The 23,158-nt window shown below is 44.0% G+C and overlaps 1 protein-coding gene across 1 annotated transcript; it reads right to left on the reverse strand.

The window, feature by feature from the left end:
• Positions 1-20,405: 20,405 nt before the first annotated feature.
• LOC309510682 (uncharacterized protein) lies at positions 20,406-22,236 on the reverse strand (the record flags this gene model as incomplete). Its single annotated transcript, XM_082185555.1, has 4 exons — positions 22,017-22,236; positions 21,124-21,855; positions 20,925-21,024; positions 20,406-20,796 (listed from the first exon to the last, which is right to left on the reverse strand). Exons 2-4 carry the CDS (start codon positions 21,788-21,790, stop codon positions 20,406-20,408), a joined length of 1,158 nt encoding a protein of 385 aa, XP_082041681.1. The 5' UTR covers positions 21,791-21,855; positions 22,017-22,236.
• Positions 22,237-23,158: the final 922 nt, after the last annotated feature.

Below are 23,158 nucleotides of genomic sequence, written 5' to 3' on the forward strand. Positions count from 1 at the left end.
TCTTGCTTCTAACAAAATACAGAATAATGCCTAAAAGCTGCTATGTGACAAGGTGTACAGCAAACAAGCTAAGAAACCCAGAAATAATTTTTCATAAGCTGTCGACCCCAAAAAACGAGCGTTTGAGGACATAAAAGTGGATACAGGCTGGAACGAATGGGTAAATTGTGGGATCCTGACACTCCGTATGCACTAAAATACACTACGTGTGCAGTAAGTTAAACATTTGGTCACTGGTGAGTCAAATATCCAAATGTCAGTTTTATATATTATATTTCTGTAAGATAAACTATCATGTGTTGTCGATTACGGTCTCCTCCAGCGGACGTACGTTAGTTCTCAGAGTAATGAGTCACGTGACGCTCTCTCTCAACTGCCTGTATCCACTTTTATGTACTAAACACTCGTTTTTTGAGGTCGAGAGCTAATAAAAACGTATTTCTGTTTTTTTTAGCTTGTTTGCTGTACACCTTGTCACACAGCAGCTTTTAGGCATTTGTCTGTCTTTTGTTAGAAGCAAGAAATGACAAGGAGGCAGCCTCTCGCAATGCAAAGTCAATGGAGACGGTTTGATTGTTCTCTTACGAGAGGTCTCTCGTACTTGCGTAAGATATCTTACGCTAGGGGAAAACCTCTTTTCCTCGAGATATTGAAGCCAAAAATTATCCTTAATTTTGTAATAATGTAAAACGCATTGCAGCAGCATGCAGACATGGGCGAGACAGCTCGCGCGCCCATTGGCTGCTCTGCGGCAACTGCACCAGCCTATCGATAGAGGCTCCTCATGACGTCAGAACCAATGAGGGCGCTTCGCGCCCATTACGTCATGTCCCGCCGAAATCGGGTGGGGCCAGGGCTATAAATACGGCCCAGAGAGGCTGGTTTGGTCAGTTTTTCATCTCTTCAGCGGGCTCATGCATCGCTGGATCCTGAGAGGAAGCTGCGCCGTCTGATTGCAAGCACCCAGCGGGATTAGTCTGCATCTGAAGCTGCCGGTCGACAACTCGCCGCCTTCAGTCGCCGTTCCTGCTGACGCTTTCCGGCGTACATATCCTTTTCTCTGTTACTGTGTTTTGTGTATGTGTGTGTGTTCGCCGCCGCGACACACACTCTCATTGCACTAAAAGAGCCGGGCGTCTTTTTCAAGACGCCCCTTTCCCCCCCAACCCGCAAAGCTCGCCGGTGCGCCCGCTTGCCTTGCCTGCTTGGAGGATGATACCTGCTCTCCCTCTGTTCGAGCCGCGCAAACCACGCCGTTCACAGGGGAGGCTGGAAGCGGACGGTCGGGGTTAGTTTTTCTTTACGTACAAGAAAGCTACCCTGCCTCTGCGCCCCATTCACGCGTCAATCACCAGCGAAAGGAGAAAATAGCGTTTTAGTCCCGCCGAGGCTGGACTGACCTGAATTTTCTCACACATTTCTCAGTTCCCTGATCAGGCGACTGGAAATATAAATATTGCAGCGCCGGCAAGCAAACGCCGAAGAAAACATGTTGACGCTCGTATATGCTCGTGCATCTGAAAGCTTTTGTGTTCCCCCCTGTGGCTCAGTGGCGGAATCTTTGGTTTTTCACACGAGAGACCGGGGTTCGAATCTCGGTGTAACGGCAGATTAATTATGCCTCCAATGCTTCGCTCTGTCAGTTCCCTGAAAGGCGACTGCAGATGTGCATTTTGCAGCCAACGAGCACGTTGTACAACCCGCTCGCCAGCACCCAAACACCGTTTCTATGGTTCCCGTGCGTCACTGGCGAAAGGAGAAAAGAGTGATAATGTCCCGCTGCGGCCGGGCCGAATTCTATTTCTCACACATTTCTCATTCCCCTCTGAAGTTCAGGCGACTGGAAATGTCATACTGCAGTGAGCGAGTCTGTTGTAATGCACGCATGCCTGCAAACAAACGCCAGCATGTTGACGCTCTCTGTTTCTATGGCAACTTCTCGCTCGTTCAGTTCCAGTAAATGCGACTGTTCCAGTGTATTCTGCAGTAAACAAGTCGGCGACACAGCCCGCTTGCCTGCACACAAACGCCGCTTTACGGCTACCCAGATAAATCCCATAGAGTGTATTTTCTGGTGTTCCGGCCACGGCCGATGGTGTTATGGGTGTAGACAAAATGCCCACTGCCCAGTACTCATTCCTACACAGAAACACAGCCCGTCGCACAGGGCTCGCGCACATGAAATCGACCCAGATCGATTGCGCATTAAATGTGGTAAATGTGCCCACTGCCCAGTGTCCACAAACACTACGTTCTGCATGTCTCAAGGTTTCTGTAAAACGAAACCAACATGCATTCGCTCTGCTCTGGCAGACAATGCTCTCAGTGTTGTAAATGTGCCCGGTATCCCACGCCCACATTCGCACATAGACATGACAGGTCTTACGGGACTCGCCCAGCCCTCCCCCTCTCGGTTGACCACCGCAGAGGAGTCGAGCGCGGGCAATCTGCCCGCTGTTATCAGCGCGCCCCCTGCCTCAAATGTCATAAGCGCGACGCTTATGTTGCAGCACACTGAAGCCCCTCTGTCGCTAAGCGACCAGAGCGCGCTTCGCATTCAACCCCTAGCCATTCGTGCAAACGCATGGGCAAGGCTACCCGGGGTTTCGAAGTGGGTGCTAGACATTATAGAAAGAGGCTATTCGCTACAGTTCGGTCGACGCCCGCAACGGAAAGCGGCGCGAATCGATACTATGGTGAAAAAGGAAGTAGCACACCTACTTCGGGCCGAAATAGCGAAGTTACTGAGCAAAGGGGCTATAGAACCCCTATCACAAGCTCAGAGCGAAGGGGGCATGTACAGCAGATATTTTCTGGTACCCGAAAAAGACGGAGGTCTCAGACCCATTTTAGATCTAAGACGACTAAACAAAGCACTTCTGAAACGACAGTTCAGAATGCTCACGACCAAGAAAATCCTCTCGCAAATTTGCCAAGGGGACTGGTTCATGTCGATAGATCTGAAAGACGCTTATTTTCAAATACAAATAGCGTCACGTCACAGGCGATTTTTGAGATTCGCCTTCGAGGGCCAGGCATATCAGTACACAGTCCTGCCATTTGGCCTATCCCTGGCACCTCACGTATTCAGGATGTGCATGGATGCAGCGCTCGCACCCCTCAGGCTCCGAGGCATACGAGTGCTGAATTATTTGGACGATTGGCTGGTTCTAGCTCGATCACAGTCGGAGCTCATAGAACACAGGACCATATTACTCGATCACCTCGAGAATTTAGGTCTCACAGTCAATTGGGCAAAGAGTTTACTGTCTCCCAGTCAGAAAATATCTTTTCTGGGCACAGATCTGGACTCGCTGTCTATGACAGCACAGCTGTCGCCGCAGCGCAGACTAAGTATTCAGCGCATGACAGAGATTTTAGTCCCGCTCAAAAAGTTTAAAAGGATGCTGGGTCTCATGGCTTCAGCATCCTCAGTGCTTCAGCTGGGTCTGCTTCGCATGCGCCCGCTGCAGTATTGGTTGAAAGCGCGCGCCGCGCAGAGCTTGGACCTCCGGTCTCGCGCACCTCAAGGTCGATCAGAAATGCGTCGCAGCTCTGAAACCTTGGACAGTGACCGACTGGTACCGGTCAGGTGTAAGCCTGGGGACTTCCTCGAGTGTGAAGGTGGTGTCTACGGACGCCTCAACCTCGGGATGGGGAGCGCTGCTCGAGGGCAGACCGTTATTCGGCCAGTGGTCGGAACGGGAAAAGCTTCTGCGTATAAACTGCCTGGAAATGATGGCAGTCGACAACGCGCTGAGGCGCTTTTGTCCCCAGATAAAAAGACACCACGTCTTGGTCCGTTCGGACAACATGTCAGTGGTGGCTTATATAAATCACCAAGGAGGTATCAGATCCAGAATCCTTCACAGGCTGACGGAACGCCTCCTGGTCTGGGCTCAGCACAATCTGCGCTCGCTTAGGGCAGCGCATGTGCCCGGCCATCTGAATGTGGGACCAGACAGACTGTCCAGAAACAATCTGCCGACAGGAGAATGGTCTTTACATCCACAGACAGTCAAAATGCTATGGAGGACATTTGGCAGAGCGGAAATAGACCTATTTGCGTCTCAAGAGAACGCTCACTGTCAGGAATTCTTCTCCAAGAGCAGGGATGCGCTGGCTCATGTCTGGCCCCGCTGCCCGCTCTATGCGTTTCCCCCTGTCACGCTCCTACCCCAGGTGTTAGAGCGAATCAGGGAGAGCGGATGCCCAGTGCTACTCGTCGCCCCATTTTGGACAAACCAAGTCTGGTTTCCAGTCCTGATGCAGCTGACGAGTACCGCCCCGTGGCCGATACCGGTGAGGAGGGTTCTCCACTCGCAGGCGAACGGCTCGATCTGGCATCCTCACCCGGAGCTTTGGTCCCTACATGTGTGGGCCATCAACGGGTACCCGTTAACCTCCCAGCGGGAGTGTTAAACACGATCACGCAGGCTAGAGCTCCATCTACGAGGCGGCTCTATTCCTCAAAATGGTCTGTGTTCACTAGCTGGTGTACAGCGAGTGGCACTTCACCCTCACGCTGTGGGGTGCCGGAGGTTCTCTCCTTTTTACAAGAGCTTCTGGATAAGGGCAGAACCCCATCCACGCTCAAAGTTTATGTAGCGGCCATAGCAGCGTTCGCTGAACCACCGCTTGGCCAGTCATTAGGAAGGAACGATCTGGTCATTCGCTTCCTTAGAGGAGCTAAGAGGCTGAACCCTCCCAGACCACCCTCAGTTCCCGTTTGGGACCTTTCCACGGTTCTGGAAGCCATGAAAGGTGCCCCATTCGAGCCAATACAGTCAATAGACCTGAAACTCTTGTCTTTCAAAACAGTGTTTCTTCTGGCTCTCGCTTCAGTGAAGCGCATAGGGGATTTGCAAGCGCTCTCAGTGAGCGCGACGTGTATGGAGTTTGGGCCGAATGACTCGAGAGTCATACTCAAACCAAAGCACGGATATGTTCCTAAATCCCTCAACACACCGTTTAGGGCACAGGTTATCTCCCTGTCGGCCCTGCCGGTATCTGAGGAGGAAGGGGACGCAGGCTTCCTTTGCCCGGTCAGGGCGTTAAGAGTCTATGTGTCTCGCTCATCTGTTTTCAGACAGACGGAGCAGCTCTTTGTTTTGTTCAGCGGACGTTCTAAGGGACTAGCTGCGTCAAAACAGAGTCTATCCAGATGGATAGTTGATGCTATAGCGCTAGCTTACACATCCAAGGGCCTGCAATGCCCGATAGGTGTCAAAGCGCACTCCACAAGAGGCATGGCCTCGTCGTGGGCTTGGTCCAGTGGGATTGCCTTGCAAGATATCTGTATGGCGGCAGGCTGGGCCTCCCCGTCTACATTTATAAGGTTTTATAACCTCGAGGTTCCCGCTTTACAAGCTAGGTTGCTCTCGGTTTAAATTTTCAGTATTGCCCGCCCGAATCCTATCGGCTCAGGATGCTGAAACCGCTAGAGCGTCGATCACTGATCGTATATATACTTCTGTGGGCAGTGCGTAAGTCCCCCATATCTATCAGTCCAGGCCGTGTTCGCCCTGGCTGTGTGGAACACTTGATATAATATGCTCTTGTCAGAGCTCTATATTACAGGAATGATGCTATTCTAGCCCCTCTTCCCGGATTCTCTGTGAGTCCCTTGTGATTAGGCACTGTATGAGCCCCGGGCACCTGCCCTTGGGACTTTAGTGTTATGTCTCAAGCACGCACGGCGTTTTACATTGTGTTCCCCTAGCGTAAGATATCTTACGCAAGTACGAGAGACCTCTCGTAAGAGAACGTACTCGGTTACTAACGTAACCTCGGTTCTCTCTAGAAGAGGGAACGAGTACTTGCGTATCTTGCCGTGCATGCGTCATGTTCTGATTCGCTTCAGCGATGAAAAACTGACCAAACCAGCCTCTCTGGGCCGTATTTATAGCCCTGGCCCCACCCGATTTCGGCGGGACATGACGTAATGGGCACGAAACGCCCTCATTGGTTCTGACGTCATGAGGAGCCTCTATCGATAGGCTGGTGCAGTTGCCGCAGAGCAGCCAATGGGCGCGCGAGCTGTCTCGCCCATGTCTGCATGCTGCTGCAATGCGTTTTACATTATTGCAAAATTAAGGATCATTTTTGGCTTCAATATCTCGAGGAAAAGAGGTTTTCCCCTAGCGTAAGATATCTTACGCAAGTACTCGTTCCCTCTTCTAGAGAGAACCGAGGTTATGTTAGTAACCGAGTACGTTATCTTGCGCCTTTAATTGCCTCCGCTATCGTCCTGTCAATCATCTGTCTCATTCTCGCGGGTCGCGGACATGATTACAGTTTCAGTAAAAATGTATTTCACCATCATTGGTACCCACCCTCAGCCGATTGGCATTACAGTATTTGCAATCACCATCCCGTGGCAAAACGGAGCGTCTAAGAAAAGTTCTGACTGCTGACTGAACACTGGTCAGTGAGCCTCTCCCGCTCGGTGCTGTCAAGCGCAGCTTCACCACACAGATTTAACTCCGCACAGCTAAATAAAACAGGCTGGTGGCAGACTAATAATTAATATTTCTGATGTAAAGATTTCTGTGAAACGTGTAAAGTTGCACAGAAGAAAGCCCAATAGTACAGTTTAAGAATCTGTAGCCATAGTCAGTGATGGGAATAACGGCGTTATAAATAAACGGCGTTACTAACGGCGTTATTTTTTTCAGTAACGAGTAATCTAACTAATTACTGCTTCCTCCATTACAACGCCGTTACCGTTACTGTCAATAAAAATGCGGCGTTACTTTAATTGAGCTCACTGAAGCGGTTTTCATCCGAGTAGGCTCTCTCTCAGCCATAGGAGCTGCAAAGTTTTTTCTCTGGTGTGTGAGTGTTTATGAGGCGCGGGACTCGACAAAAACGAGGCGAATGCCGCGAGCGTGCTCGACAGTGCACGAAAGAGACCGAGTGTGTCCGAGAACGCGCTCGACAGTGCGCGAGAGAGACCGAGTGTGTCCGAGAACGCGCTCGACAGTGCGCGAGAGAGACCGAGTGTGTCCGAGAACGCGCTCGACAGTGCGCGACAGTGACCGAATGTATCAGAGCATAAATACTTTATTTATAAATAAATTACACATATCAGCATTAGAATAATCTCTGTAACATATTGGTATCATATGCAATGTTTTAATTAGTTTATATAACATAAACTCCAAAATAACCTGCAGGGAACGTTCAAACATATTTGTTTGACGGTTGTGAGCACGTGCGGCAAACACGACTAGAATTTGGCTAAAATAACCTCTGATGATGACGTTCTCTGTAGGTTATAAAAATAAACCCCCAAAAGATTATATTGTATTATTATTATTTATGTTGATACATTGTTCAGTATTATATTGAAAGCACTTTTTGTTAAACTTACTATTGTGAGGAAGAAAATACTTCAAGTAGGCTATACAGAATGTCTACCAGTTGTAAAGGTGTGTGAGTTTTATCATTTTAATGATATGCACTAGTGTATGTGTATGTATATTTTTATTAGGCTACTATTTATTTATTTTTGGTACATTTCTTAAGAAGCATAATTTATTTTTAGACTTATTTGTTGGCCAGTTGTGGTCTGTGCAATAAATATTAAAAGTTCTAAACCATCTATTGTTTTATTGTTGCACTATAGTAATGATAATATTTTAATATTTAAGTTAATAGGTGTCTCTCACATTGTCCCACAGCAACATTAAAATAGTGTAGATTGGTGTACAATGTTTTATAATAATAAGATGTTCTATTTAGTGTCAATTTCATTTTGATATTGGGGGTATCCAATACATTTCTTATATTTAAACTTTTTTTTTTTTTTTTTAAGTAACGCAATAGTTACTTTCCCTGGTAATTAGTTACTTTTGTAATGATGTAATTCAGTTACTAACGCAGTTACTTTTTGTGAGAAGTAACTAGTAACTATAATGGCTCGTTTCCACTGAGCAGTACAGTACGGTACGGTACAGTACGGTACGGTTCGGGTCTGTTAACCATGATCTGGCTAGCGTTTCCACTGCCAACAGTACCCTTACTTGATAGGCGTGGTGTTTCGATCGACGTCATTTTCGCGCGAAGAAGAACATAGTAAACTACAATGGATGACATATACAGCAGATCTTGTTCTTGCTCCTCGACATGTTTGTCACAAGAAGACAAGCGCCGACATTAGGCTTTTCTCAATATTAACTACGCAAAGTTTGTACTTGCCATGTGCGACTCCTACATGCAAATGGTACAGCGCGTTCTTAAAAGCGTCACTCAGCTCGCGATCTGCTACTCCGGTTATCTCTGTTACTCTGTATGTACATTTTAAGCAACAAATAAAACGAAATATGTTATAAAACACTACTCTGCCTCTTTTCGTTTTCATTTAAATAAATTAAACATTATAGGGACACAAATGTGGTTCATGCGCAACGCATATTGATTATTCACTGCACGTTATACGTTATTCTATTTATAACAAAACGAAATTTAAAACACAACCCTAACGTTACCTCTTTTCGTTTAAATACTAAAAAAAATTACACATATTACAGGCAATATATGCATTTGTACAAATGTTGCAATAAACATCAGTGATAATCTTGTAATAAGAAAATGACAAGAAACCATATTTCTTTTTGTAAAATTTCAGTTTTATCAATAATAGCCAATATAAAAGTTTAAGTAAAAGGTACAAGAAGCTATACAATAAGAAATAAAGCAAACAATTCAGTCAAATGTCCAAATGCTGCGCTCTAGTCTAACATTACAACAGTAAAGTTAAATACAAATAGCCTATAATATGAAACTAAACTTAGCTCAGCCAAAAGGATTGACAGGGAACGAATTATATATTCACGAGACCAAAGATCGCCCGTTAGGTCTACACAAGACGAATTATATCTCATTTTTAACCACTACCGTCGGAGTCATCGGCGAACGTCAGAAGAACTATAGCCGAGAAAAGGCTCATCCAGCCGGGAAACATGAGCGCCGAGCGCCCGCTGATCGCATGGATCTCACAACCGGGGAAAAACAAATCATCTTTATAAATAAACCACAGATTTGAGCTTTAAACAACTACATTCTCGCCTGAAAAACTCTTAAAATTACATTTCGTGACACAGTAACAGTAGTATTATATTAAACTGTATATTAAAAAATGGCGCTTCTTATGTTGTCATTCCCCTCGTAGCACGCGCAAGTGACGATTCTCTGTCAACCAATCAACGTCCTGCAGTGAGTCTAGCTCCACCTTTTAGTACCGTACCACTGTGCTAGGTACCCCAACGGAAGGGTACCCAAAAAGTGGTACGGTACGGTTCGGCTTTTTGGTACCATTCTCAACTTTTGGCAGTGGAAACGCAAATAAAAGGGTACCGACCCGTACCGTACCGTACCGTACCGCTCGGTGGAAACGCGCCATAACTAATTACTTTTTTTAAGTAACTTGCCCAACACTGGCCATAGTAGAGGACTATTATTTTGTTGAACAGACCTGACCTGAGCGACAACTGATGACGCCACACGCTCAGATTTGCTTGACCAATCGGCGGAAGGGGGCGTGTCAGGCCGCCCACATGTGGAAAACGAATTTTGAAGTCATTTATTCGTTTTTTGCCTGTGAACTAAAAAACTAAAAATCAAGCCGAAATCTCGTTTTTTCGTTTTTTTGAAAAAACGAAAAAACGAATAAGGGTCCGTTTTCTCGTTTCTGCTTATTTAATTTCAAATTGGAAAACAAACTATCCAAACGTACATGGACCCTTTACCTTTGAATTTACTTCTCTCCTCTTCAGTGACCTCTATCCCAAAACGAAATAACTCCGTGATTAAATTCTCCGTGGATAAATGTCGAAGCGCCATCCTCCCGACTTTGATCGGTGCTGCGTTCCAGTCCAAAATTGTCATGCCCTTCACTCGCTAACTTCCCTTCGTCTCGTTCACTCGGATGTACGTCATTGCGAGTGCCCACTACTGGCGGAAACTGCAATGTGCTGAACTGGAACGTCCTCCTAAGCCCTTGATCACTTGGAATCAGATGTGGAGTTGATTTATTATTTAAATTTATTTCCCTTTAATAATTTGTTTAATGCAGCATCCAAATGTTTATAGGTGTGTTTGGGTTGTTTTAAATTTAAAACATTATAATTAATATATCATAGAGTTGTCTGTGTGGTGGTGATTAGACGAGATATGTGGTGACGTCACAATCGTACTGCATTGTGGGACATATAGGTGCCTGAAGTGTACATTCGAAGCAGACTCGCTCCCTCTGTCAAAATCGAGGGAACGAGGGTCTGTCCATATAAACTTCCCTCGTCCACTTCACGAAGTGGAACGCACTTCAAAATGGCGGCAGGGATTCCCCCAAGGGGAAGTGCTTAGGGAAGTTCGCAAGTGCGTGTCTAAAAGTGGACTGGAACACAGCACGACACTGACAGAGACTGACAGTTGGATCACTGTCGATTCACTCATGTATCCTTCCGCGCTGCAATATTTATGTTTCCGCCGAGTCGAGCTCTGGTTAGCCTGTAGCTAGATCCTTTCAATAGAACACAACTTAAAGCGTTAACAATTATTTGTCTGTTTCATTCTAATATAAATAGGGTAAAGGGTTTGAAAATCAAATTCTTCAATACTGTTTGTGAATATAAATGATTACATAATCCTCATTATACTACAGGGCCGTTGAATGCTTGAATCTGATTGGTTGACGAACGTTCTAAGGCGTGCATTATTTTCAGGGAAACGCACGGCTAAAGTAGTTCCAGGCAGGTCTTGACCGCATTACAGTTCCATATCACTTCGCGTAGTCAACTGTAGGCTAATAACGGAAAATCGGATACAATTCATAAAAAGAAAAAGCATTTCGCCCCATGCGCTTGATCTGCAATTTTCAATGTCTAGCTTCACAATCAATAGAAACATGCAGTTTAATTTGAATAAATAAACTATAAAGTCCTATCTATAATCAATAGAAAATTAAACTGAATATAGGCTAAATAAATTGTATAGTCCTTGTGAGGGACCAAGAAGCCAAGCACAAGGAACACAAGCTTTGCAAAACAAATGGGTCTTTATTTGAACCCAAGAAAAAATAATAACTTTACAAACTCATACATTTCTTACAACAAAAATAAATAAACAGAAAATGAGATCAAGATAATTAGACAAAAACCAAACAAACAAACTAAAACTACTGACCTCCTCAAATGAACAAAGCAACAGCTTATAAAGGAAAGGATGGGCCCATTACAAATTAAGAGGGGAAACAATTCAACTTTACATTCAACATATAACCATAAGTACATCAAAATCAAATCAAACAAAGATATATAGTAAATAAAGATAAGGAAAGCTAAATGTAATCAAATATCATAAGTGTACAACTAAATAAATCAATTAACAACAACATTAACGTTTCTTCCTCCCCTGGGCAATTCCAGCAAATGGTATGTCCGGGCGGAACCAATAATGCATAAATTCTCTGTTCCTGTCCGGACTCCAATCCTTGTTACGCCAGGATGCGGCTGCAGCGGACCATGTCTGAAGTTCATCACGGTAAACTTAAACTCAAAATAGAAACAAATATAAATAACATATACAACGTAACTAATTTGTGTGTACTTCAAATCAGTAACAATGTATATAAAATGTGCTGTAAAAGTAAACATATGAAAACCTAACAATAAAGAAATAATTAATATTGCTTGTTTTGTGTGGTTATTGTGATCCATCATTATACTGAAACAAATGAATATGAATAACAAAATAAGTTTAAATAAAGAGTTCTTAAATGTATATCCTTTGTGTAAATGTATGCATGTTGGTGTGTGTGTGCATGTGTGCGCGTGTATGCATCCACATTACCGCTCTTGTGCGGCCACCACTCGGGCCGTCACATTTCCCCCCCCTTCAGAAATCTCGCCAGTAGAGCGGGAGAGATAGTCAGCAGTAGCGTTGACTTTACCAGAAACGTGTTGTATCTTGAATCTGAAGGGCTGCATGGCGAGATACCATCTTGTAATCCTTCCATTAGAATCTTTCATTTTCTCCAACCACTGCAATGCTTTATGATCAGTCTCCAGGGTAAACTCACGGCCTAATAGATAGTATCGTAAGGAATCCAACGCCCACTTTATGGCTAAACACTCCTTTTCCACCGTGGAATAACGTACTTCTCTCGGAAACAGTTTACGACTGATGTAAGCCACTGGCTGTCGGCTCTCTGGTGGTCCTTGCAATAGGACGGCTCCTACTCCCCTCTCAGAGGCATCGGACTGTACAATGAAAGGACGACTAAAATCAGGATTGTGTAGCACAGCACTTGTTGTCAAAGCTCCCTGGATGTCCCGGAAGGCTTCCAATCTCTCCTCAGTCCACTGTAATTGGTTTGGGCAACGTGCCCCCACCATGTCAGTTAATGGAGCAGCCCTGCTGGAAAAGTTAGGGACAAAGCGATGGTAAAATCCAGCCATACCCAAAAATGATCGCAGGTCCTTACGTGTCTGGGGTACTGCACACTTCTCCAAAGCTTGAACTTTCTTCACCTGCGGTCGCACAACACCCTGGCCAATGACATATCCCAGGTATTCAGTCTCCTGTTTAGCTATAGCACACTTGGTGGGGTTGACAGTTAGACCGGCCTTCTGAAGACGCTGCAAGACTTCTCGGAGATGCTGCACATGTTCCTCCCACGTGTTACTGTAAATGACAATATCGTCAAGATATGCAGCAGCAAAAGGTAAGCCACGTAATACTTGGTCAATTAACCTCTGAAACGTTGCCACGGCCCCATGAAGGCCAAAAGGTAACACCTTAAAATGGAAAAGGCCCCTTGGTGTTCTGAATGCAGTCAAGGGCCGCGAGGATGGAGTCAGTGGAATTTGCCAATAGCCTTTGGAAAGGTCCATTGTTGTGAGATATTTGGATTGGCCCAAACGATCAATTAGGTCACTTATGCGAGGAGTAGGGTAGGAATCAAACTGTGATACTGAGTTGAGATATCGGAAATCAATACAGAACCTTATACTCCCGTCTTTTTTCGGCACAAGAACTATGGGGTGACACCACTCACTGTTCGAAGGCTCAATAATACCCAAGCGGAGCATAAGGTCTACCTCTTCCTGCAAGGTCCCCTGCAATCTTTCAGGTATCCTATAGCTCTGGCGTTTCACGACAGCATCAGGCTTCAGTATTACACCATGTTCGATCAAATTGGTAAACCCAGGATATTCAGAAAATACCTTTGAATTGAAGAGAACTTGTACCTGTGACCGCTGGGAAGCTGTTAGATGATCTAACCCAATGTCCCCAGGAACTGGCTGCGGCAGATACTGCTCATCGGATTCTTCCTCTTCAATACAGCGAATCATCAGTGACTGTGACTTTTCAGGACGAGGAACCCACTCCTTCAACAGGTTGACGTGCAAGACCCGTTTAGATCGATCTTGACCCGGCATACTGATTTCATAAGTCGTAGGACCCAGGCGTTTCTTGATCTCGTAAGGACCCTGCCATTTTGCTAGCAGTTTACTCTCTCGACTAGGCAACATGACAAGTACCTTTTTACCGACCTCCAGATCTCTTTCTCGAGCCAGAGGGTCATACCAGGTCTTCTGCTTTCCGCTGGCTTCCGCCAAGTGATTCTGAGCCAAACCGGTCATCTTCTGCAACCGTTCCCTCATTTGCAGAACATAGGAGACAACACTGGTGGGCTCTTTCTTTTCAGGACTCCCTTCCCACATCTCCTGGAGCAGAGCCAATGGGCCCCTGACATCACGGCCATACAACAGCTCGAAAGGAGAAAAGCCTGTGGAAGCTTGAGGGACTTCCCGATAAGCGAATAGAAGATAGGGCAACCATTGATCCCAGTCTTGACCAGTCTCACTGACAAACTTCCTTAACATCTGCTTCAAAGTCTGGTTAAATCGCTCAGTCAACCCATCCGTTTGGGGATGATAGGGAGTAGTACGCAGACTCTTAATTCCTAAGAGCTGGTAGACCTGCTTCAACAAGGTAGACATGAAATTAGTGCCCTGGTCGGTTAGAATTTCTGCAGGAAATCCGACCCTGGAAAATAACTGGACCAAGGAAGTAGCTACAGGTTTCGCCTTCACAGATCTTAACGGAAATACCTCGGGGTATCTGGTGGAGTAATCCGTTATTACCAGCATGAAACGGTTCCCTGAGCGACTCCTCTCCACTGGACCAACGACATCCATTCCAAGCCTCTCAAAAGGAGTACCAATAATAGGAAGTGGTTGTAGTGGTGCTCTTGACGGACGTCTGAGGGAAACCTTCTGGCAAACAGGACAGCTTTTACAAAATTGGGCCACATCTACTTTCAAACCGGGCCAGAAAAAACACTTTTTGATTCTTGCAGTAGTCTTGTTTTTCCCCAGGTGGCCAGCCCAAGGAATCGAGTGACTTAGATGTAACACCATCTCTCGAACACACTGTGGAACCACAAGTTGTTTCTGGACCCCGATCTCTCGGTAGAGTATTCCCTTCGTTATCACGTATCTGGCTGTACTGTCATCTAGAGGCTTCTCTCCTACCTCTGCAGCTCTAGCAAAGCACTCTGTGAGAGTAGCATCTTCCTGCTGCATCTGAACGATGTTGGTGGGCACCTGGAAGTTCACAGGTAAGTCACAGGCCATATTTTCAGACACTGTATGAGCAGCATATTTTACCTTTTCCTGTCTTTTTTCTCTTCTAATCTTTCTCCTCTTCGACACCCCGGTCTCAATCTCTGCATTGAAGAAAGGTAAAGTACTTAGTTGGTGCTCAATCCCCTCTGACTGGTTGGCCTTTGCTCTGGTCACCACCACGTTACACTGTCGAGTCGGGTGCAACAACTCCAACAGCACTGGTATATCTCGGCCCAGAATCACAGGGAAAGACAAGTTATCAGCAACCCCCACTTCCACCAGGTAAGTCTGTTCTTCGATTTTGACATAAACATTGGCGGTTGGTAACAGTCTCTCATCTCCATGTACACAGCAAATAGGTAATTTGTTGACTGTACTGATCAAAGAGGGTTTATAAACTTTCTTCTTACCAGAGTCTGATCACTGCCGGTGTCAATCAAAGCAGTCAATTTCTCACCATTTATCTCCACATTTGTAGTTCTCAAAGAGCTTGGGGATTTGGTCACATCCCTCCTTGGTACAAAACATAGCTGTGTAAGCTGAGCTGAGATCTTTGGACAGTTTGGTTTAGTGTGCCCTTCTTGACCACACAGATAACATATGGGAGGTCGTTTAGGAGAAAAATTTAATTTGGCTGCAGTAGGTTTCCCCATGTAGGGCTTACCAGACCCCTCCACCTTCCTTTGCTGAAAGTGAGGCATGTCAAGAGAACGGCGGTCATTGACAGGTTTCCAAGCCCACGGCTTACTCTTTCCTCTGGCTGCAACAAACACATCCGCCAAAGATGCTGCTTCCGCTGCGGTTCTAGGATCTCTCTCTCGAATCCACACCTGGAGTTCAGGGGACAGCATTCTAAGATATTGCTCCAGAATGATGATTTCACTCACCTCCTCCACTTGTTTCCTCTTAGGCTGGATCCACTTTCCAAAGAGTTCTTTGAGCCGGTTATAAAGCTCTATGGGACTCTCCGATGGATCTACGGATAAGGAACGGAACTTTTGTCGATAAGTTTCAGCATTGACATCATATTTCTTTAATATAGCATCTTTCACTTTATCATAGTCAGTAGACTCGTTCACATCCATATTGACATAAGCTGCTCTTGCTTTACCCGTCAGCAAAGGGATTAAATGCCAAACCCAATCAGTTTTAGTCCACCTACAAGCAACAGCAATCCTTTCAAAAGTCACAAGGAAGTGTTCTACATCATCAGTGTCACTCAGCTTCTCCAATCGAGGTATCTGAGATAATGGTGGGCCTATATTGTTCCCAACCTGATTAAAACTCCGCTGATGAGCTGAAGCCACGGAGTTTCCATCAGAATCTAAATGATCCGCATCGGGCCTTCCCCGAGACTCCCGGTCAACATCAGATAAGTGAAGATTAGGAGAGGTGCGTGCTTGGACTTCTATTTGCAAAAGCCCGAACTGGTGCTGGAGAGCCTTAAACCGTCGCTCCTGATCAGCCTGCTCCTGCTGTCTTACAGTCTCCCGGCCTTCCGTCTTGGCCATATGGGCTCGAAGCAGATTTGCCATCTCAGTCACCGAAACTTCTGTCTCCCATTGCCTCGCCTCCTTCAGCTCCTTCAACCATGTCCTGGTCCTCCTCACCCCTTTCTTCTTGCTGCAAGGGAGGAGCCTTAGGCCCACCTTTCTTTAAGGTACGACTCATAATAACAGGAGTAAAAAAAAACAGCCTCGAGGGGCAGAAAAACACAAAACACAGCTTTGTGTCCTTGACTGACTGAATTATCCCACCGCTGCCACCATATGTGAGGGACCAAGAAGCCAAGCACAAGGAACACAAGCTTTGCAAAACAAATGGGTCTTTATTTGAACCCAAGAAAAAATAATAACTTTACAAACTCATACATTTCTTACAACAAAAATAAATAAACAGAAAATGAGATCAAGATAATTAGACAAAAACCAAACAAACAAACTAAAACTACTGACCTCCTCAAATGAACAAAGCAACAGCTTATAAAGGAAAGGATGGGCCCATTACAAATTAAGAGGGGAAACAATTCAACTTTACATTCAACATATAACCATAAGTACATCAAAATCAAATCAAACAAAGATATATAGTAAATAAAGATAAGGAAAGCTAAATGTAATCAAATATCATAAATGTACAACTAAATAAATCAATTAACAACAACATTAACGTTTCTTCCTCCCCTGGGCAATTCCAGCAAATGGTATGTCCGGGCGGAACCAATAATGCATAAATTCTCTGTTCCTGTCCGGACTCCAATCCTTGTTACGCCAGGATGCGGCTGCAGCGGACCATGTCTGAAGTTCATCACGGTAAACTTAAACTCAAAATAGAAACAAATATAAATAACATATACAACGTAACTAATTTGTGTGCACTTCAAATCAGTAACAATGTATATAAAATGTGCTGTAAAAGTAAACATATGAAAACCTAACAATAAAGAAATAATTAATATTGCTTGTTTTGTGTGGTTATTGTGATCCATCATTATACTGAAACAAATGAATATGAATAACAAAATAAGTTTAAATAAAGAGTTCTTAAATGTATATCCTTTGTGTAAATGTATGCATGTTGGTGTGTGTGTGCATGTGTGCGCGTGTATGCATCCACATTACCGCTCTTGTGCGGCCACCACTCGGGCCGTCACAGTCCTGCAGCACGGATTTTTATTGCAGATAATTTAACAAATAAATAATTATTGATAGGCTTACTTGTTAAAAGGGCTTTGGGTTTCATTTATTTGGCTAGTCTACTGTCATCTGTCAATAATAGAAAGAAAAAAAGAATTAACGAATTAATTAAAACGAATTGAATTAATTAATAAATAATAATATTGACGCACATGCTTTTCTGTCTCATTATTGCAACATCTCTCTCTAATAACTGCATTAATAACTGCATAAAGCCGGGAACACACTTTAAGGCCGGTTATGAATGTAATTTGATACTTATGACTGATCATGCCCAAACGCGTGTTCAGCGTGTTCAGTCTGTGTTCAAAGTCGGTGTTTAAAATCTGCTGCAGTCGATGAAAACAGTCAGAGAATGTGTCAGCTAGTCGTGTGTCCTCAGCATTAGTCTGCTATCAGCGGCTCAAACCTCCGTTACTAACTCTGAAATGACGTTTTGGAATTAGCAACGGAGGCATGGGATTAGATGCGTAAGAAATTAGTCCTACATACAAGAGCGTTTTAATGACAAAAACTTTACAAACGTCTTGAAATACATAATCTGAACAATGTTTCGAGGTGTGGTAACTGTAGTATAAGCGGAATAATTGACTTCAGGCCGTTGAATTATTAGAAAAATAATGCACACCCGAGGTGTAACGGCCACTCCGCTTCGTGACCGCATTACCACCTCGGGTGTGCATTATTTTTCTAATAATTCAACGGCCTGTCGTCAATTATTCCTTACTTAACATGATTAAAAATGATTCAAGAGGACACTTCACACACACAAAAAAACATTCTGATTTATTTTGCCCATATCTCAAAACTTTACTGTTAATTTAGTTTGACTATTATTGAGTTATTGAGTTTGATAGTATAGGTTTACTTGTGTTTCTATATTGAGAGATGACATTTTCAGCATCCACTAATTCCTGCCATTTTACATTTAAACATTAAGGTACAAATATGTAAGGGACAAATATGTACCTTACACCTCGGAAAGCCCACAATGTACAATGGAAGGTGCATAATTGTACCTTAAAGGTGCACAATTGTACCTTAAAGAATAAAGATACATTTTTGTACTTTTAAGGGTAGGGGAGAGGCGGGACAGTTGAAACACTTTTCAGATAAACATCGTTTTCTAAGGTAAGGTTACAGATAGATTTTTTTTGTTTTTGTAATCAACAACTCACATATGTGTTCTCTTAGTATCACGTGTTATTCGTTACAAATATAGAATGATTTAAGTAAAAATTGACTTTGAAGAGTTGTTGTGCTTTGTTTCAATCGTCCCGCCTGTGCGGGACGGTTGAAACACAGGGGTGGGACGGATGAAACATAAAAGTTTAAACGGCAACTATTCATCTAATGCTTGTTTTTTATAACAGTACCTAACAAGTAACTTATGTTCATATTATTACAAACATATTTTGTCATTTATTTTAATTTAAAGGTTCATATTAACCATTTTTGCCTATTTAAGCCTGCGCATTTTGCGTGCTCTTTCCAATAGGCTATTTTGACGAAGACAGACAAATCTGTTTACAATTCATATTCTTACATTTCTTCTTTGAGTCATATTGAGTCTTTGCTAGTTGAATAGCCTGTTATTATAAAAGGAGACGAGGTCAACCAGAAGACGAAAAATGAAATTTATTAAAAATAGGACAATTGATGATTATTAAAGTCAAGAGATGATAACATGGAACAGTAGGCTATAGGCTTAATAAACAACTATGAACAGTAGCCAGGCCAAATAACAAATATATAATAAACAATATATATATATATATATATATATATATATATATATATATATATATATATACACTCACCTAAAGGATTATTAGGAACACCATACTAATACTGTGTTTGACCCCCTTTCGCCTTCAGAACTGCCTTAATTCTAGATGGCATTGATTCAACAAGGTGCGGAAAGCATTCTTTAGAAATGTTGGCCCATATTGATAGGATAGCATCTTGCAGTTGATGGAGATTTGTGGGATGCACATCCAGGGCACGAAGCTCCCGTTCCACCACATCCCAAAGATGCTCTATTGGGTTGAGATCTGGTGACTGTGGGGGCCATTTTAGTACAGTGAACTCATTGTCATATTCAAGAAACCAATTTGAAATGATTCGAGCTTTGTGACATGGTGCATTATCCTGCTGGAAGTAGCCATCAGAGGATGGGTACATGGTGGTCATAAAGGGATGGACATGGTCAGAAACAATGTTCAGGTAGGCCGTGGCATTTAAACGATGCCCAATTGGCACTAAGGGGCCTAAAGTGTGCCAAGAAAACATCCCCCACACCATTACACCACCACCACCAGCCTGCACAGTGGTAACCAGGCATGATGGATCCATGTTCTCATTCTGTTTACGCCAAATTCTGACACTACCATCTCAATGTCTCAACAGAAATCGAGACTCATCAGACCAGGCAACATTTTTCCAGTCTTCAACTGTCCAATTTTGGTGAGCTCGTGCAAATTGTAGCCTCTTTTTCCTATTTGTAGTGGAGATGAGTGGTACCCGGTGGGGTCTTCTGCTGTTGTAGCCCATCCGCCTCAAGGTTGTGCGTGTTGTGGCTTCACAAATGCTTTGCTGCTTACCTCGGTTGTAACGAGTGGTTATTTCAGTCAAAGTTGCTCTTCTATCAGCTTAAATCAGTCGGCCCATTCTCCTCTGACCTCTAGCATCACCAAGGCATTTTCGCCCACAGGACTGCCGCATACTGGATGTTTTTCCCTTTTCACACCATTCTTTGTAAACCCTAGAAATGGTTGTGCGTGAAAATCCCAGTAACTGAGCAGATTGTGAAATACTCAGACCGGCCCGTCTGGAACCAACAACCATGCCACGCTCAAAATTGCTTAAATCACCTTTCTTTCTCATTCTGACATTCAGTTTGGAGTTCAGGAGATTGTCTTGACCAGGACCACATCCCTAAATGCATTGAATCAACTGCCATGTGATTGGTTGATTAGATAATTGCATTAATGGGAAATTGAACAGGTGTTCCTAATAATCCTTTAGGTGAGTGTATATATATATATATAAACAACTATATAAATTTACAGGATTAATTCATGTCACAATATTCACAAATGTAGTGTTCTGCACCATCGGTGCAGGCCTCATGGGACCAGTGGAGGCAGAAAAGGCACTGCACCCACACTTCCCCAGGCATGGACAAATTAAAGGCCTCGCCACACACCAAACATTCCTCCTCGGAACCTGTGTCTGCGGTGGCAGAAACGGTGGTCGGAGCGACTGCAGCAAAAGCGGACTCAGGGATTTGACAGAGGCGCTTCTTCAGAGGTGTTGGGGTGGAGGCGGGGGCGACTGCAGCAGAGGTGGCGGCGGAGAAAAGCCGCTTATTTTGGGGTTTGGAGGACTTCTTTACAAGACGCTGCTCCTCTTCCTTCATCAAAGCCGCCTTGACTGGTGTGTCTGTGAGTATCGCAGTTGTCCTGGAACAGTAAATAGGACATTGGCAATAATTATTTTGACTTATATAGGCCTAATTGTTTGTGTCATGTTTTAATGTTGGCTAACGATTGTTAAACAACTTGGAAGTCAAACACTATACTTCACTTGCCTCCTTCTCCCTCCTCTCTTATTTTCCCTCCTAGGACCCGCTTTAGGAAAGGGACGGATTGCCTCTGGGCTGAATTCTTGGGCAGTAGGCCTATCAATGTCTGCAAATGGAAGGATGACATTCTTTTAAAGAACTTGTTCATTTTAAATGTAACATTCATTCATGCATTTATTTATTTTTATCCATCCATTTAATGTACCTGGAGTCGCAGAGGGTTCCAGCACCTGGTCTGCATTGTGTGATGGGGGAGGAGGTGGGGGAGGAGGACGGTCTGTCACAAATGACGGGGCAAAGGTATCTTCATCAAAGACCTCGGGATTCAGGGGCCAGATCCCGGTGCAGGAAAACCCAGCCGCCAGGTTATTTGGTGTTGCTGCCAGGGGTAGTGTTGCTGCCACCAGGGAGGGGATATCATATATCGTCATATGCTGACCTGGATGGTTTTTCATCCAAAGGTCTGACGCTGTGCGAACGTAGTGTTTCAGCGGTCCAAACACACTACGATCAAGAGGCTGAAGGCGGTGGGAACAGTGAGGTGGGAAGGAAACCATCACAATCCCGTGTGCCCTGCAGAAGTCTATTGCTGCTACCGAAATGTGGGCGTGGTGGTTGTCCAGCAATAGAAGCAGCATAGACTCCTTGGACACACGGGTGTGTATGGCAAAATGCTGAAGATACAGCAAAAAATCTGCCTCCTGCATCCACCCGGATCCATTTGCCGACCCAATGGAGCCAGCCGGACCATCCCTGACAAAGTGGTCCTTGAACTTCTTTCTCGGGAATATAAAGAACGGGGGGACATGGTTGCCCTGCACGTTACCCACAAAGGCGATGGTGACCAATGTCCCCCTCTCCCCAGAAGTCATGGCTCCGACCTGCCTCTCCCCCTTGGCTGCTATGACTCTTCCCGGCACCTGCACAGTGGTAATGCCTGCAAAAACAAATGATCTGTTACATGAAATGTTAACTTTTAAATGAACTTAAGCACATGTTTATGACTAGTATTTATTTATTTATGGATGTATTTATTTATTTATGGATTATTTTATTTTTTTATCTATCTATTTATTAATTAACATTTCATGAATATACCTGTCTCGTCCACGTTCCAGATATCCTTCGCTTTGAATTTGTGGCGATCCAGGACCTTCTGTAAATTTTGGAAGAAGGAGTTCACATTGCTCTTGTTAAAGCTTGTTGCGCGCTGCAGGCTGGTGGCTTGGGGGCAGCGGATGGACAGGGAGGTGGCACGCTGAAGAAATTATGTTAGCCAGTCCTTCCCTGCCATCTCCTTGTTCTTCCAGAGTCAGGGCATTTGCAGTTAAACCTTGCTGCAAGTTGGTATGCAAGCCTGCGTACCTGAACTCATGGAACATTTTTATAATGAAACAGAATTTTTTTAATAATTTATCTTGGTAATCACTGTTTGTGTGCTTTTTGTATTCATATTTAACTGTATATAGTTCTGTATTTATTATTTGTATTCATAAATAACTGTATATAGTTCTCTATTTATTTGTATTCATATTTAACTGTAGGCTATTCTGTATTTATTTGTATTCATATTTAGCTGTAGGCTATAAAGTTCTGTATTTATTTGTATTCATATTTAGCTGTATTTATTGGTGTTCATGTGTAAATGTAGGATGTTGTTTAGTTTTCTTCACACTTACCTCTTTAGGGCTCAAGCCAAAATAAATGACAGCTGCTCTTTTTAGATAGGCCTGCAGCTTGCCCTACTGTTCTGGGTTGAACACCCTATTGTTTGGGTTAAAGTAGCCTGGGAGCCTAACTTGCTGTAAGGATTTCTCCTCTCTCCTCTCTCCTCTTTACGTACCGTGACAGGGTGACATGGTTGATGCCATGTTCTCCTGCTGCACACCTTATGCTGACCTCCCTAGAAACTATATCTAAATATGCCCTTTCATATACATCTGGCGCAACCTCTCCTCTCCTTGTTGTTTTTCTCCTTATTCTTGGCATTTTCTGTTGTTTCATATGGTTAAATAACTATTAAACATCGAAAACACATCGTATGTATTACAAATGTTTTCTTTCTTTATTGTAAAACAAGTTTTTATTCAATGGTTAAACACATTGTGGCCACACATTAAAAGCAGTTTTCCTATGACCAGGTTTAACTGGCAGGAGGCGCTGTCGGGACGGTTGAAACACTGTTTCAACCGTCCCGACAGCGCCTCCTACCAGTTAAACCTGTTTTGTCCTTAAACTAA

Source organism: Leuciscus leuciscus (genome assembly GCF_965113295.1).
Source record: "Leuciscus leuciscus genome assembly, chromosome: 12".
Lineage (NCBI taxonomy): Eukaryota > Metazoa > Chordata > Actinopteri > Cypriniformes > Leuciscidae > Leuciscus > Leuciscus leuciscus.